This window comes from Aspergillus aculeatinus (assembly GCF_003184765.1).
Source record: "Aspergillus aculeatinus CBS 121060 unplaced genomic scaffold BO66scaffold_7, whole genome shotgun sequence".
NCBI classification, from domain to species: domain Eukaryota; kingdom Fungi; phylum Ascomycota; class Eurotiomycetes; order Eurotiales; family Aspergillaceae; genus Aspergillus; species Aspergillus aculeatinus.
Genome location: NW_020291476.1, coordinates 691,416 through 707,791, shown reverse-complemented (window position 1 = coordinate 707,791; position 16,376 = coordinate 691,416). Strand labels below are relative to the sequence as shown.

General features: G+C 51.2%; 4 protein-coding genes across 4 annotated transcripts; 2 read left to right on the top strand and 2 right to left on the bottom strand.

The window, feature by feature from the left end:
* Positions 1 to 1,529: 1,529 nt before the first annotated feature.
* On the bottom strand, positions 1,530 to 2,702 carry BO66DRAFT_284915 (uncharacterized protein; the record flags this gene model as incomplete). The annotated part of the gene is made up of 1 exon (XM_025643113.1): positions 1,530 to 2,702. A coding segment is annotated over one exon (1,173 nt), but the record flags the coding sequence as incomplete, so codon positions are not given.
* A 1,201-nt stretch (positions 2,703 to 3,903) lies between these two features.
* Positions 3,904 to 6,583, bottom strand: BO66DRAFT_426476 (LMBR1 domain-containing protein). The gene is made up of 2 exons (XM_025650288.1): positions 5,831 to 6,583; positions 3,904 to 5,740 (listed from the first exon to the last, which is right to left on the bottom strand). The coding sequence occupies exons 1-2, from the start codon at positions 6,130 to 6,132 to the stop codon at positions 4,003 to 4,005; spliced, it is 2,040 nt and encodes a 679-aa protein (XP_025507377.1). The 5' UTR covers positions 6,133 to 6,583; the 3' UTR covers positions 3,904 to 4,002.
* Positions 6,584 to 10,986: 4,403 nt separating this feature from the next.
* Positions 10,987 to 15,791, top strand: BO66DRAFT_463127 (uncharacterized protein; the record flags this gene model as incomplete). The annotated part of the gene is made up of 4 exons (XM_025652398.1): positions 10,987 to 11,150; positions 11,263 to 11,365; positions 11,419 to 14,217; positions 14,273 to 15,791. The coding sequence occupies 4 exons, from the start codon at positions 10,987 to 10,989 to the stop codon at positions 15,698 to 15,700; spliced, it is 4,494 nt and encodes a 1,497-aa protein (XP_025507376.1). The 3' UTR covers positions 15,701 to 15,791.
* Positions 15,792 to 16,144, top strand: BO66DRAFT_225886 (uncharacterized protein). Its single transcript, XM_025642723.1, has one exon. The coding sequence runs from the start codon at positions 15,886 to 15,888 to the stop codon at positions 16,108 to 16,110; it is 225 nt and encodes a 74-aa protein (XP_025507375.1). The 5' UTR covers positions 15,792 to 15,885; the 3' UTR covers positions 16,111 to 16,144.
* Positions 16,145 to 16,376: the final 232 nt, after the last annotated feature.

Below are 16,376 nucleotides of genomic sequence, written 5' to 3'. Positions count from 1 at the left end.
GCAAATGCGAGAGCGAAGAGCCGAGAAAGACGGGGTAAAGTAAAGGAGGCAGAGGAGGAGAAAGAAGAGGAGAGGAGGAGAAAGTCGAGGCGAGACTAGACTAGAGGGAGGAGAAGTAGATCAGGTTAGGACAAGCCGCTAGACTACTTGAGAAGAAAGACAGCCCGGAGACTAGGCAATTAATTAGGGACTACTCCGTATTTTCTACGGAGTACTGTACCTTAATCTTCTTTCTTATCCTTTCCCCCTCCTTGTGAAGGAGAGAGAGAGAGACATAGCCTAGAACCAATTGCTGGGTGGGCTGCGCCAATCATCCTGTGTCTCTCGGCAAAGATGAATTAGAGATGAATGTATCCACTGATGATACTTACTCATAGGATAGGCTCTGCCACCAAGAAAAAAAAAGCTTCACTACCAATAAACTACCCAACCCTCCCCCGGACGGGTCCTGATCTCAACCTAATGAACACAAGATTCTTTCAACTCATCTGGACTGTCTGCCATGCCGACAGTCGATCAGTCCGATTTGACATTCCCGACCACCCACCAGTCAGGCTGGAATGTCCCCAACGGTCTGCTGGTCGGCCCGCGATGGGGAAAGGGACAAAGCACAAAGCACAAGCTGACAAGCTCGCATAGCACGTAGTTATCGCCAAATTGTGATAGATCGTTAGGCCCCAAGAGGAAGGGGAAGAGTGGGAATCTCAAGGCCGTGACAGCGAAGAGATCTAAGTTCCATTTCGGTTTAGTTCGATCTCAGCATAGAGTTTCTGCTAGTCTCCAAACCAACTGCATGCTTACTTGATCACCTCCCGGGCTGAAGTACTGTATGTACTGTACAGTACACATGCACTGACCGTGATACGAGGTGCTTACCCTCAGACAGAGCGAATGGCATTACAGATATGTAGCTGGATGGGGAAAAAAAGTACACAGGATGGTATAGTTATGTGTTGTGCGTAACCCAGCGAATGATCAATCACTCTGGTTGAATTTCCATGCCGGTCGACTACACCGGCATACCTTACGTCGGTCCCAGCCTTCCTTCTCCGACACATTCGATATACGACCGTCTCAGTCCCATCTCTTGCTTCGTCCGCCGCGGAATTCGAAGGTTAAGCTAGGCGCACGTGGCACTATTCACTGGGAGTATCCATAATAAGAACAATAGCAGGATTAAGTGACAAGAATCTTATCTGGTAGTTCCCCACCCGAGACAACATCCGACGCCAGAACCGTGCAGAATCCTATCCACAGGTGACATTTGTATATGCATTGAAGCAACGTACCCAAGCTCGGTGCTCAGCAAGCAACAGAGAAAGAAACCGATCCCAAAGCCAGAGCTGGAGTCAACGAAGTGTAAATCACAGCCAATAAACAAAAAAGCAATCGAACAAATGCTAGAGGGGAATAAAAAAATAGGTTCAAAGCTTCTTTCCATGCAGCAAGAGTAGTATTATGGTCTTTCCGTGAGATGTGATAAAAAAAGGGGTCATGTACATAAAATGCCAGGGTACTTAGTTATTCAGTGCCTGGTCAAGCTTGGCCAGTAAGCCCTGTGCCTCCTTGACCAACGCGCGACGAGCAGCACGGTCCTCGTCATTCGTGATCTCAATCCCGTCTGCCTTCAGGATGACCTGGGCGAGGATGGTTTCGCTGAGCTTCTTATGCTCGAAATCGCGTGCTTTCGGATCCGCCGGGGGATTGGCAAAGTACTCTTCACAGAGAGGGAGTAATTCCCGATGAAGATACGACAAGAGGCCGTTGGCTTGATCCAGCGGGGTGCGGAAGGAGTTGAGGCTAGGTGCAGGTGAGGGCATGGCTGAACGGCCGGGCGAGGGGGATGGTCGCGCCGCTTGCGCCGGGGGTGGTAGAGTGGCCGGGTCGACTGCTGCGCCACCAGGGCCCGGCTTCTTGCCCTTCTTCCCGCGCTTTTTGTTCTTGCCCGATCGCTTGCGAGGGGGTTCGTCCTGGCGCGGAGGAAGTTCAACCTCCGCCTCGGACGTCTCACTTGGCGAGCTCTCCCCGGGCTGCACCTCCGAGACCACGCACAAGACCTCTGACTGCTGCTTGAGTCCCTCCGCCCGGCAGGGCAATGAATCGTCGTCCAACAGTTTTCCTTTGTACAGTAGTCGGATCCGCTTCGGGTCAGGCGTCTGCGTCACCTCTGCAGCCCGTTGTCTCAGCTGACCCACACTGAGGGCGCCCTCATTGATGGAGTAAGCAGGGAAGTGCAGGTCGTAGGTGTTCTTGCGGTGTTTCAAAAGGATGGTGTCGGGCTCAGCATCATCGACACCGGGGTACTGGTGTCCATACTGTGGCTGTCTGAGCGGGTTGACGATCTCGTCCGTCGTGATGTAGCTGAAATCGTTGTCGGTTACATGGGGAGGGTTTTGAACGTTGGTGTGGTTGGGAGAACGGCGCCAGAAGGTGAAGGGACTGCGCCAGGAAGACATGACGATGATTGCGATCGCACACGCGAGAAGAGTGTAGGTAATCGGGGCGGTATAATCGCTGGCGGCGTGATCCGGGTTCGGCTCCGGCCAAGGCGTGAGAAAACGCAAGGGAGACGAGGCTTGAGCTGACGAAAGAGTGGTGGTGAGTTGATGGTGCAAAGTGTGTAGCGAAGGAGACAGATTGGTGGCGACGTGGTCGATGTAGGAAGCACACGTCTCGCCCAGGGAGGACAGAGATATGTGCGATAGCAACTGGCTCATGGATTGTCGGCCAAGAATGGGTCAATGGGAGGGGGAATGACGAGGGTGTTGAGGTCACTGGAAGTTTGCCCTGGGCCTTTCTTCCATTAGCTCCGGAATAGGCAGAGAAGGCGGAGAGAGCCTCTTTTTGCTCTTTTTTTTTTTTTGCCGCAGCCGCCTGGAAGCTGAAAGGCTGTAAGATCGCCTTGTCTGTTCGTCACGAATGTTCGATCGATTGAAATCAATGTGGTGTCTTATGATTTTTGTTATTTCTCCTGTCTTTACTGTACAGTATAAGCATATTGCATGCCCGCCAAAGCCCCTCCTTCCATCAAACCTGAGGGGTAGGCTCACCACAAGGCTGAGTTGATTACTATCTGTCCCCAAATGAATGACCAATTGCTTTGCAATCATTCCCCAAAGTTAATGCCAATGGCTGAGGCAGACCGAGCGTCGCATTCATCTTGCAGCATAAAGCAGCAGATCATTCCCACGTGATATGCGACTGTCATGCCTAAGTTACCACCTAGTACACAATCATGTCTTTGACAGATCTCATCGGCTTATCATTAACATGCATTAGCCATTTCAAACACCTGCCAAGCACACATAGAGGTATTGATACCACAACTGAGGGGTTTTGAGCCGGTACATCGACCGCAGTAGAGGGGTAAGTAGTTATCTTGACCTACTCAGTAAATTAATATGCTAGGCGACGTCATCAACCTGGGACAGCGGCTTGTAGAAGGGCCAACCGCAGCTCACTCTGTCCTGTTATATAGCAAGCCCTGTATAGTACTACTGTACTGTCTATATGGCGCTATGCAGGGAGAAGCAATTATCCGACCCAGCCATGTTAAATGCATCATCTAGGATACCCCTCAGGTGATTCTTGACGAGACGAGCGTTCTGTCAATGTTACAGTCGGACGAGCACAGATGGCATGGAATGGAAGAGCGGAGCAACATTACACAGTCTATCCGAGAAGTAAGTGGCCTGCCTCAGGGGCCACAATGGTTTTGTCACCTCCGGTGCTCTCCGGTGCTCTTGCAAGGCTGGCCGACCTATCCATACATGAAATTCCAGGTACCCGCGAATCGTGCTAGGCAGAAGCAGCTGGAATTGGGGCTAGTTGCTGTTTTCTCTGCCTTGACTGACATCATTGTATCCACTAGTTTCTGGGAGATTTACTACTCTGCAACAAGTCATTGTTCTCACAACGGAAAAAATTATATTATATACAGTTATAATCTTACATAATTACATTACAATTGCTCACTGGCGGAAGAACGTACTCAAGATGTCTTCAAAGTCTGACCCCGCCAGGTGCAGGCCGGCCACCAAACCATCTCGCGAGACCACTGCTGCCATCGTTACCTTCATTCCCCATCCACCGTGGAAGGCGGAAGGAGTCACCCTGCAACCACTGTGGCTTGCTGGCTGTTTCGAGAGTGTTCTTCATGCGGTGCGCGAATGACTGGAAAAAGTTCTCTTCCTCTTCTTCCTCAACCAAGGCAGAGGTCCCGAGAGTGCTGCGAGGTGCTCGAGGTGCCCGGGAACCCTCAACTAGGGGTGTTCGCGAGGAAATGAATGCGGGAACCTCCTCGTCAACCCGACTCGAAGGGCGGGGCGACCGACTACCACGGGCTGAAAGTCCCAATGAGCCGAGGCCGTTCAGTTCTCGCTCAATGAGGTCACGCCCTTCACGCCAACCTCCCAGTCCGTAGCCACCGGGATTGTTTTCTAGGTCATCATCATCTTCCTCCAAAAGTCCCCAGCTGCAAATGTTTTGCACTCGACCATATAAATTAAAGAGAGTGGCACAGATGGGCAGCAAAATGAAGACCGGGAAAAAGTAGTCAAACCCTTTACCAAGCGGTGTGAGGTCGATTAACCGCCCCAGGAATTTGTAAAAGACGGTGCTCTGTCGCGCACTAACCGGCAAAAAGGTGAGGAAGTTGTAGGCGATGGGTACAGTCAGCCGGGCTACAAGCCCAGCGTACCAACATGCGCTCTCCCCATACGTGTTCCGACGGACCAAGGCACGATTGCCCCACACTTTGGCGTCGTTCACGCCCACCAAGGCTGCGGAGCACATGTACAGCAACCAAGCAGAAGCAATGACTTGACGACCAAAGTTCACTGGCGCAGGATCCTGATGATAGGATACAATGGAAAGGGTCACTACCGACAGCCGAGGCGCCATAGATTTGATCACTTCGGACCAGACAATGCAAGCGGATGCGGCAGTGAAGAGAGCACCTAGTCCAAGTCGAAGGTTCGGGATCACGCGCACATAGAGCTGGTAACGCATGTATGGGCTCAGAACCTTAGCATTCGACAACCATGAGGAGCGATAAGGTGACGGAGTAAACTCCAATTTCCTGGATGCGGATGAATTGATAATGGCTTGCATATCAGCAGCGGACAGCACCAGACGGTCCCACTCGTCGATGAAACGAGCCTTTTGATGCCGAGCACGCTGAAGACGTCTTGTCAAATCTGCCAAATAGCGTTCGGTAATGACGGCGGGGATTGTTTCAGATCCATCTGCATGGTCCAGCAACGTTGATCGTGGTTCAGAAGGACTGCAAGTCTCTGCCAGCTCGTCAATCCAATCCTGAAAGTCGAGGGCGGTCCCTGTTTTCCGGCGCTGCAGTTGAGAGACCTGACTCTCGAGACTTTCCAAATCATTGATCGCATCCATCAAGCGGTCGTGCAACCGAGGGGCATGGGCGTGAATTCTTCGGAGTCTGCCGCTGACATCGGCGTTGCGGAATAGTGTGCGAGGGATCGAGACGAGACCATGGCCCATTAGGTAGATCGCCAGTACGAGACCCCAGACGTAAGCAAGAGCCATAACGAGCGCCTTGATTGAAGTAAATTCGAACCCATTCTGGATGGAGATGTAGACCAATCCAACGATCGCACAGCACAGCACGATGAGTTGATAGCGCGCATTCGACCGGATAGAGTACTGAATACGAGCCTTCGGTTCACGATATCCAGAATCTATATATTCTCCGAGAAGCGGGAGGATAGCCCTGTAAGGAGGGAAAAGTCCGATCAGCATCTCCATTATATTAGTTCAGAACAGCCAAAATTGGCTGACAAACGACACGACTTATACGTACCATGTCAGTACAAATATCAGCCAATAGGTGATGCGCCACGAGACTAGAAGTAGGCGGTCAGGAAGCCAGATGGCTGCGGGACCTGATCCATCACGCGAACTTGACGCCAGGTCAATAGGAACCAACAGAACTACACTGGCAGGAAGCGCGAGCGCAAGAAAGACGGGAATGGAAAGATAAGCCGGGGTTGCGCGCAAAGTGAGAAAGCGCCGGAGAAGAAGTAAAACAAGGATAGAGATTGTGAGAAGGGCCAGCGAGAAGAAAACACTAGACCCTACGGGCACAGGCGTGGCGAGAACCATGGCGATGATTGGGGGGAGGAGAGGGGGGGGAGGGGATGTCAGTACATCCGGCGGAGGGTAAAAAGGCAAGTAGAGCAGGGTCTCGGGAGGAGAGGACGATCAATCAATAAAGCATTGCAGGTGAGCTTAAAATAGACTAGCGATCGAGAATCGAGGGGTAGAAACACAACAGTGCGACGTGGATGAGTATGAGTATGAGTATAAACGAGGGGGGAGAGAGGAAGGAGTAAGGGAAGGAGGGATGGAGAGAATTGGGAAGAAATAGAAGAAGCAAAAGTGACCAGGAAGGGAAGAAGTAGAAACTGCCCGTAGTTAGTTACGGAGTACTATGAGTAAGTATGTACGTACGTACGTACGTACAGTAGTCTAAGTACTCAGTAAGTTACTCCGTACTATGGATCGCAAATGCGGCCGAGACTTGAAACGAGATCTGCTGAATGGATCAGCTCATTTCCCAAAAGTTCATTGATGGTCGATGATAATTCAAGGGCGGCTTCCAGCCCGGGGGCCGGTGACGACAGCAGCCAGATCACGTGACGGTGCCTGACGTGTCTGTTTCCGTAAAAAGTAACAGCGGAGTCGCCATTGCCGGCACTACGGGCTTACTCAGTAGATTCCTTTTCTCATCTCAAATGATTCCACACTTCTCCACGGCCCTTCAAGTTGGGACTCTGAACCACACTGCATTTGGACCCTCAACCCTACTGAGTATAAATATACTCATATATTCCTTGGCCCTTCCATCGCCGATGCGAGCCTGGCTTTGGACTGTTGGGACAGCATATTAAAGAATATGATGCGACTTCAGTCATGCACGCCCTCGACCCTACCGGTAGTCATGTCTGCTCGAATGGCGCGCTGCCCGCTATACTCTTCGCAAGACCTCCAAGTCCTGTATATCAATCCGAAGATGCACTGGAGGTTTTTACCAAAGAAGAAGCATACAAGCTTCGCATACCAATCAACAATGAGACACTATTTTAATGCCCTGATCAAGGATTGTGTTGGTTGCATATCCTCGCTTTCTGATTCTCTTTGTCGTTGAAAACGGTATCATATGCATGATCTTGACGGGTGAGTATCGCGCCCAAAGCCGGATGTGCCGGTAGGACTTTCCGTAGATTGGCATGAGGCACCCCCAAGCTTTTCTCGGGAGCGACCCATCGATAGACATGTTCCAGAGCCATGTTGATCGGACTTCACGTTGACTACTCCGTAGATCGGGCTGAGAAGGAATCCTGCAAATAGGAATCATGCCCCCATGGAACAAGATGGTCAACAGCCGAAAGTGTTTTCGCCATATTCATACTGTGGTTGTATACCAGTATCTTGCAAACATCTTTCATTCTGGGCGATAGGTGTGTGATTTGTAGCACCTTCACTGCAGGCCGCTTTGGTATGTTTTCAAATCAGGAATAGTCTGTTCTGTCAAGGCCAGTGACACTAGTAAACTAGTGTACCGATCTCATTCTGAAGGAGCCATGAAGTATTGACGGATTAGTGGTGTAGACCTCCAGTACGAACCTTTTACAAATCCTGCTGCTGGGCCAGCAACTCAATTTAGTACAGTACGAACCACAATTCCGTGGTCAATGTCCATTCTACCGGACTGTGCCTGGGGAAAATCCAGGCGGAGAGAATGAATGTGTGGTCAAGTTATTTGGGTCAAGTTCACGCCTGGCCACTGAACCAATTTAGTTGCTGTGAGCTGCCCTTGCGGACAACTCGAAGACCTTTCCAGTTCCCCCAAAGCTAAAGCACCGCAGATACAGAACCCTTCATTGGTCGATCAGTGGAGACCAGTATGGTTCACGGCCTCCATTTAATCTCAAGCAACTGTACTCGTGTAATGCGATCCAAGTCTAATCTTACCGACCTGATATCGCCAAGACTGAGTCGATGCCTGCCAGTAGGTGGTAGGGTAGTCTGTACCACCTGGCCGCACCACGGAGGATTGTTGTGGTAGTACTAATGTGCCGTAACCAGCAAGTCTGACCGTAGGTACATACAGCTGTAGCTACGAGGTCCTCGGATACCGCCATCTTGCATGGAAGACGGACCACAACTCCAGTCAAATGGTGGTGGCATCCACTAGTTATGATCGGTGGTGACTAATGTGTGCGTGCCTTGGTGATACCCATCTCTATTAGCATCCCAGCCCGCTAACTGATTGCTGCAGCACAGATCTCCAGGCTCCTGAACCACAACACTAAATCCAGTCATCAAGTAGGTAGGCGGGAGCGATATCCACCATTGGTCACGTAATCAGAGTTACTACCTACTAGTGATTGGGCTGATGGTGAAACTTGATTCCGAGGCAAGGAAAGAGAAAATACAATTCAAGGAAGCAAAAGACGCAACGAAGCAAAGAAGCAAAGAGGCAAAAGAAAACATACAAAGTACGAGGGAGGTAGTGGAGGAAAGCAGGAAAGACTGACTGATTGACTGGCTGCGAAACCAACATTTCTTGGCCTGGAAGACCTTGCGTCTTTTCCAGAGCCAGTCACCCGTCGAGACCAATTAGTTACCAGGGATTTCCGGTGATGGGGACGGACCAGAAAGCGGAAAAAAAGAGGATGGCCCGCTTTTTTTAATTTTGGGTCTCCATCGGTTGGCTCCCCGTCAGTTCCTAAGGGCGATCCCCTCATATGAGTACATAAGGTTAAGAGAGAGAAAGAGAGAGAAGAACGTATGGATAGGTAAGTGATACGGATTGGAGATGATCAGACAATTTTTGATCTGAAGTACAAATGCACTGCCAGAGTAGTCATGTTATGTATAAAAATCATATACACAGTATGATGTACAGCACAGTAGATCACTTATAACCTGAATCAATGACATTGAACGGGAGGGGGGGAAGTGGCCAACAGGCGCTCAAATAATAATCGAGCGATCCGTCGAGTTGTCAGTTGGCGGCTGGGTAAAGTTCAGGTTTCCCAGGTTTTCCCTAGTCGCCTTCCATATTACCTACCGTACTGTACTCACATCGTAGTGTAGAAGTTTAGTACAGTACCAAGAAGCTGATGATGAGCAGGACCAACGGGCAGATCCCCAAGTGGTCCTGGGCACGGGGACGGGTCTAGAGGGGGGTAACTACCTAGGTAAGGTACTGTACCTACCGAGTAGTAGTTAGCGTTAATCGCCCACCAGAACCACTCATCGGTCTGCATTTGGCGCCTCAGGCCACTAACTACCTAGTAACACTAACTACCTTAATTACTCGAGTATTCATAATTTCTCAATGGTTTTGGGTGGATTACCATCACGGCCATCACTGCCATCATCCACGGCCACCCAACCCACTAACAGGTTACCACCACCCAACTTGACTTCCGTTAGACTAAACTGCTAAGGTGTACCTTTCTTTTACCTTAGTAGTATTAAACTCGAACTACCTTAATACTACGTACAGTACGGAGTACCTGCTAAACTAAAATGATGACTGACTGACAGACTGATTGACTGATTGACTGACCTCAAAGAGTCTCCCTCTCTTTTCTACACCACCACCACTACCTCCTGCTCCTCCTCCACGACCATTACCACCACCTTCTCTCTTTCTCTTTCTCTTTCTCTTGCTCTCTTTCTCCTCTCTCTCTCTCTCTCTCTATCTCTCTCCGTGCACGAGATCTTCAACTTCTCTGCCCTCTCTCTCCCCTTTGTTCCTTAGCCCATATATTGGGGGTCTACTACGGCCATTTATCCGTTTTGATTTTCTTGTTTCCCTTTTTCCTGCCCAGCTTTTCTCTTCTTGGTAGTCCCTCCCCCCCAATTTGCCTACCTACCCACCCAACCCACCTAGACTCTGTTTCCTCGTTTCGTGATCGATCGCCGCATTTTGACTCTCTTTCTCCTTCTCCCTCCCTCTCCTTCTGACCCCATTCTCTTTCTGTTTCTCTGTTTCTCTCTCGCCTTTCGTTCCTTCCACCTTCCCCTCTTCATTCCATACACTTCTAGCCAACCTCGAATCTTCTCCGCCAGATCGGAGGAGCTATTATCGGGTGAGTTGAAGATCCCCTCCTACTGCTCAGTTCATCCTAGCGCCCTCTTCTGCCGACCGTTCGGCTTTTTTGCGCATTTCTGCATTCATTGCCTAACCAAAACACCGGGATTCCTCGACGAGTGAATGCTCGCTTTTCTCTCCTGACTGCGAAATGTGCTTTCGGGGCGTGCCTCTTCTTCTACCAACATTCACTGACATGTGCTACCCTTGCACCTAGGCTTCCCACTTCGACTTGTTTTCTTCCTTATCTCTATCATCTCTCGTGACTCCGGGAAGCTCCATACCTTGTCACCCCGAACGATCTTGCGAACTAAGCGGTGCAATACATTAAACATCCCTGTCCCTGATCCAACATACATCCAGTGTAATCCTGCCTAGCCCGCCCTCAACCCCCCTCCAAGCCACTTCCCGGGCGCCTGCCAACAACACCACCCTCAACTCACCACTGGTGCCCGAACGCCTTGTTTTCCCTTGCTGTGTTGGTCCTGCGTGTTCCACTCGCATCCCACGACCTGATTTCTGTCGTTCGTCTTCTTTCGTTTCAACCAAATCTCCCGGAATAAACAGCGAAGCTCATATCGCTGCCGACCTCGTCCCTATCGCGACCACATTCGGACCGCTAACCGCCTCTCTCAACATCGCTCTCGACTATTCAAGCCTCTCTTGCGGTGGATCCCCACAAGCCAGCTTCTTACCGAGATAGAGATATCTGGAGTGCGATCAAGTCTTCCTCAGCCACGAAGAATCAATCGCAAAGTGTAACGCTTGGCATTCGGGCCAGCGAATGCTGACGTCAAAGGAAGGCTTGCGCGGACTGCTCCTCGATCCCCATTGAGGGGGTTGTTGACATGAATCCGGCAAACCTCCCCAACGTGGGCGGAGGTATGAATGGCGGTAACAACAATTCGATAATCTTGTCTCAGGTCGCGCAGGCTCTGCAGGCCCAGGGTCAGTATTCAGGATGGCGAGCGGAAGTACCGGTCAGAGATCGGGCAATGAAGGTCTATCAAATGTAAGTGGCCGTTGTGTCCATACACGTGCTCTTGACCGCTTCCTGTGGCTTGAGATTCGTGTAACCAGTTCGACTAGGCGTAGCTTTGTCAACCTAACAATTTCCACGCCAGGATTACATCACTCCGTCTCATAACACCCCGCATCGACACGCAAAGTGCCGCTCATGCGGCATTGGCTTTCGAACAGAAAGCCTTCAAAGACGCAAGAGAAAAGGTGTGCATTCCTGCGTTTTGGACCCCATTGCTACACCAGCCTAACACTTCTAGATCGAATACGAGAGGAACTGTAACGAGAAGCTTGTTCATATTCGCGACACTCGCGCACGACAAGCTGCTGTGATGCAGAACGGAATGATGCCCCAAGGTCCAACAGCGGGGATGACTGGTGTTGGTCAGGCAGGATTTCCTGCACAGATGAACCACCCCATGCAGGCGTCTCCGATGCCAGGGCAACAACAGATGTCAATGGGTCTTGGGGACATGGGTCAGCAAAATGGAATGCAACATCGTCCACAACCCCAACAGCCGCAACAGCAACAGCAGCCGCAACAGCAGCAACAGCAACAGCAGAACATAATGCAGCAAAGAGCTCAGCAAAGGCCCGGCGTTGGATTTCCATACAACGACGAACTCCAAACTCTTTCCGCTCAAGAATATGAGCAAGTCTGTCGAGTTGCAAGCCAAATCATTTCAAAAACTCCCCAGGAAGATTTGGAGAAGATCAAGTTGAATTTGCAGAATATGTCGCCAGAGCAGCGCCAATACCTATCAAAGAAGAATATGGACCCGTTGACTTACTTCTTCCGCTCGCAGGCTCTGACCCAGCTTAGACGGTTCAAGCGAAACCGAATGGAGATGGCTCGTGCTCAGGGTAATGGGGTCGACCCTAACGGGGCTGCAATGCTGGCAGAAACGATGAATCCACAGCAGCGACAAATGTTAACAAACATGATGAACCTACAACGCAACTCCGCATACCCCATGGGAAATCAACAGAACCCGGAGCCATCGTTCATCGGTAGTGTCGACAACATTCAAGGGCAACAGGCGGATGGGTTGCGGTCTCAGGAAGCGGGCCAGCTTGTGGTGCCAGCTAGTTCCTTGCCGATTAATCAGACGGCATCGAATATGTTCCAGATGGGCCCTCAGCTCAACCAAAACGCACAATCCGGTATCAGCCCTCAATTTCTTGCGCAGCATCCACAGGGCGCACAGAATGTTTCGCAAGGTAGATCTCAACAAACATCGCAACTACAAAACGAGACCCAAGCCCAACAGGCAGCACGCGTTCAGGCAGCGCAAAGAGCGCAGATCGCAATGACTCAAAATGGACAAGCCGGGTCCCAGATGCAACACCAAATGACGCAACAAAGTCCCGCAATGCCCATGCTGAACCGTCCTATGGCCCCCGGTCAAATGTCTCCCGCGCAGGTTGCTGCACAGGTTCGGCCTCCGTCTCGCGCTCCTGGCATGGGGCAGCAGCAGGCTAATGTCCAGTCCATGGGCGGACAGCCATCGATGCAACGGCCTCAAATACCACCCGGGCTGCCTCCACAACTTCAAGAGCAACTGAGCCAAATGAGCAATGAACAGTTGAATCTCTTTTTCCAGCAGCGCCGGCTGGCGAACAACCAGGCTCTGTTACGGGCAAATCAACAACAGTCCATCCAGATGCAGCAAAACTTCCCACAGCAAGGCCAAGGCCAGCAGATGTTGCCCGGCCAGATTGGCAACGGGCAGAACATGCGAACACCTCTCAATTTGCAACAGCACATTGCGAGCATGAACGGCCAGATGCTGCCTGGACAACAGATGTCGGTTCAGCAGCGACAACAACAGCAACAGCAACAGCGCCAACATGACATGTACAAGTTGCAGCTTCTTCGCCAACATGGCGGAGGCATTGAAATGTCCCCTGACCAAATCAAGGAAATGGACCGCTTGCATTTCCCCCCAGCGATTCTGAACAACAATCCGAACATCTCGTCGCCTGTCCCGAAACATATCAAAACATGGGGTCAACTGAAACAACTGGCGGCTTCGAACCCACAACTACTTGGAGGCGTAGACATACAAAAATTAATGGCTTTGCAGAAACTGCATCTTGCCCAGATTCTTGCCCAATCGAAAGAAGGCGGCCGTGGCGCGGAACAGAACGGTCAAGGCCCTTGGATGCCAACACAATTCCAGGGACAATCGCAACCCTTCATGAATAATCAATTCGCATCCGGTCAGCAGCAACCATCCATCAATATGCCTGCCATACGTCCGATCACTCCACAAGATATTCAGCTGGCCAGGCAGCGCCTTGGTCCACAAGTTCAGAGTCTGAGTGACGAACAGCTCCGTGATCTGCTTCACCGGAACAGACAGAAGCAGATACAAGCAGCGCAAGCTCGTGCCTTGGCTGCTCAACAGGGTCAACAGGGTCAACAGCCTCAGACAACTTCGCAGCCTCCTGTCACTGTTCCTCCCACAGTTCCTCAAGTCAAGCTAGAGTCCCAAGCTCCACAGTCTACATCGCAGCAGGGTCCGCAAAATGGGACGGCAAAGGCTCAGGCTACAGTTGCCGGGAAAGGAAACAAAGCGTCCGTCACTAAGCAGGCACCCAAGAGGAAGCTTCCAAATGAGGAGCCCACGGAAGCTCAAACCACGCCCATCCAAAAGTCGACTCAACCTGTCGCTTCACAAGGAGGACCCGTCCCCGTTCCCAACAGGCCCAACATGTTCTTCACCCGCGAACAGCTGGCGGCTATGACGCCTCAGCAACGTGCCCAGCTGGAGCTACATTTGCGGAGGCAACAAGCACAAGGCCGTGGATCCATCAGTAGGACTTCCGCTGAAGATGCATGGAACAACCTACCAGAAAGGATCCGAATGATGTACGACGAAATTGCTAAAACTGCGCCGCCTGCTGAGCCTGTTACAATCACACCGGAGCAGAAGGCAAGCATGTCTCAGCAGCTGCGTGACTCGACAGACTATTTGGGTAGGATGGATGCGCTTGTTCAATTTATAGCAAAGATACCCGGCCAGGAGCGAAATGTCCGCAGTTTACTTGCGATGGTTAGCCCTCGTCTCCTTTCAACCCGCGTCTGCATTTAGCTAATGGCTTCTCCAGCGGATACAATTGATGAGACAATTCAAAACCGGATCTGATTGGGCACTTGCTGACCAGTACACGATCACGCCCGAGTACCTCGCAGGAACCACTAACTATATCAAAAAGCTGTTCCATCATATGATCGCTCGAGTCAACCAGCAGCAAAGCCAGGTGCCTGGTCAGCGACCCAGTGCCCCACAGGGTGCATCTATGCCACCGGCCAGCATCCCAAACAACATGCCCGCTCTGAACGCGACGAACCTGCACCAATTACAGCAACAGGAAGAGGCTCTTCAACGTGCTCGTCGAGCCTCCAGCCAAACCGCATCGGGACCTCCCGGCATTCCGCAGGCGCCTTTTGGCGCGCCATCGCCTCAGGGTGTTCCACACGCCTATGGACCCGGTAGTATACCTCCCGAGCAGTTGAAGCTGCCCCCTCCGAAGAAGCGAAAGCAGTCTCATGCCGGTGCTACCCCCGTGCTTGGAACTTCCGTGCCCAAGGCTCAAGCAAACAAGCAAACAGGCGCAGAGGTAAAACTGGCTGGTGCAGCTTTCAGCGGCGCTTTCAAGTGCAGTGTCCCCGAATGTCAGAACCATCATCATGGTTTTGCCACTCAGAGCGCGCTTGACAGTCACGTCGAAGAATGCCACAAGATCGAAGAGCCAGTCGAAAATCCGCTGGAGTTTGCCCTGGAGAGTTTCCGTACCAACCTTGTCAAAGAGGAAGAGCAAGGAGGATTACAAAGCAGTAAGGACACCTCACAGGCCCCTGGCAAGCGTGGCCCAGCATCATCTCCAGCGAAACACGATACCAAGCTTGGAGGTACGCCAGTTCCTGGGGGTGCGACCCCCATGGGCCATGCTCCCAGTCAATTGGGACCCAAGCCTAGTTCCCCGGCCTCGAATCTGCAACTAACTCCTCGTACTTCTTCAGCCAAAGTACCTACGTCATCTCCTCTCAAGCCGACAACCAGCAAGGACGATAAGAAAGAAGCGACCAAGCCCCTGGAACACGCACCACCGTCAATGGACGTGATGACGGCCGACCCATGGGCAAACAGTGCCATTTCCCTCGAAGCGATCCAGGACACATTCTTGGATCTCGGGGATGATGCGGGCCTGGGCTTTGGAGCGATGGACGAGTTTCTAAACCCCGAAATGTTTACCAATTCACAATCCGAGGACACTCCGGATTCAATCGAGACCGGTCTTATCACCCAGACCCCTAAGGACAACGAGCTACCAAAGAGTGTCGAGGTCAATGTCAAGACCGGAGAAATGGCGGATGAAAATTGGATACCGGTGGATTGGATCAACCTCCCGGGCCGGTTTGAGGACGGTCTTCTGATGAACGATTCATGGGACGACATTGATTGGGAGATGATTGATCGCAAAGACACGGGCATGAATGTTGACGACAGTGGAATTGCCATCATTGCCATGTGATCTAGTCCATGTTTTTCTGTTATCTCATGAGCGCTGTTTATGATTTTGGAGCTGGTGAATGGCGTGGTGGATTCTATGTTTCTGCTGGCATAATTGATTGCAGGCCGGATGTATATTAACCGGGGGACACAGGAGTGATTGCCTGGGTCTTCATTCTACACTTTGCTATCATTTCATTCTTAGCCATGGCGTTGCAAGGAGCTAAAGGAGGAAAAAGAAGAGCCTCTTTTTTTTTTTTTTTTTTGTTTTTTTTGTGGCCCTGGCAGACAGCGAAGTGTCTTTTGAGTTGGGAGTTCATGAGATTAGCAGCATTTCTAGGGCTAATACAATCATTGGATCCGACCTCGAGTCGGAACAGCCTTTACGAACTTCCACACTTCTGTAGAAATAGCCAGGAATTGAAATCGTGATGTGAATGAGGACCTTGTTAGGTGTAGTAGTGTGGATACAATCAATACAATGGAACAATGGATAGAGCGGAGAGAGGATGATTAAGTAAGGATCCCGTGATGGCTGGCTTGTCCCCACTCACTCACTGCATTTGAGATCAGCTGCCGTTCCGATAAGCTAACTTTAGGTCGATCCACCGTCATTTACCTTCTCCTCCGCCTCCTCCTCCTCCTCCTCCTCCTCCATCCTCCCCCGTCTTTGTTCCGTGATATTCCCCACCACCAAC

Coding starts and splice junctions, on each gene's coding strand:
- BO66DRAFT_426476 (XM_025650288.1), bottom strand. CDS start 6,132: ATGGTTCTCGCCACGCCTGTGCCCGTAGGGTCTAGTGTTTTCTTCTCG. Junction 5,741..5,830: donor CTGATATTTGTACTGACATG/GTACGTATAAGT, acceptor CCCTCCTTACAG/GGCTATCCTCCCGCTTCTCG.
- BO66DRAFT_225886 (XM_025642723.1), top strand. CDS start 15,886: ATGGCGTTGCAAGGAGCTAAAGGAGGAAAAAGAAGAGCCTCTTTTTTT.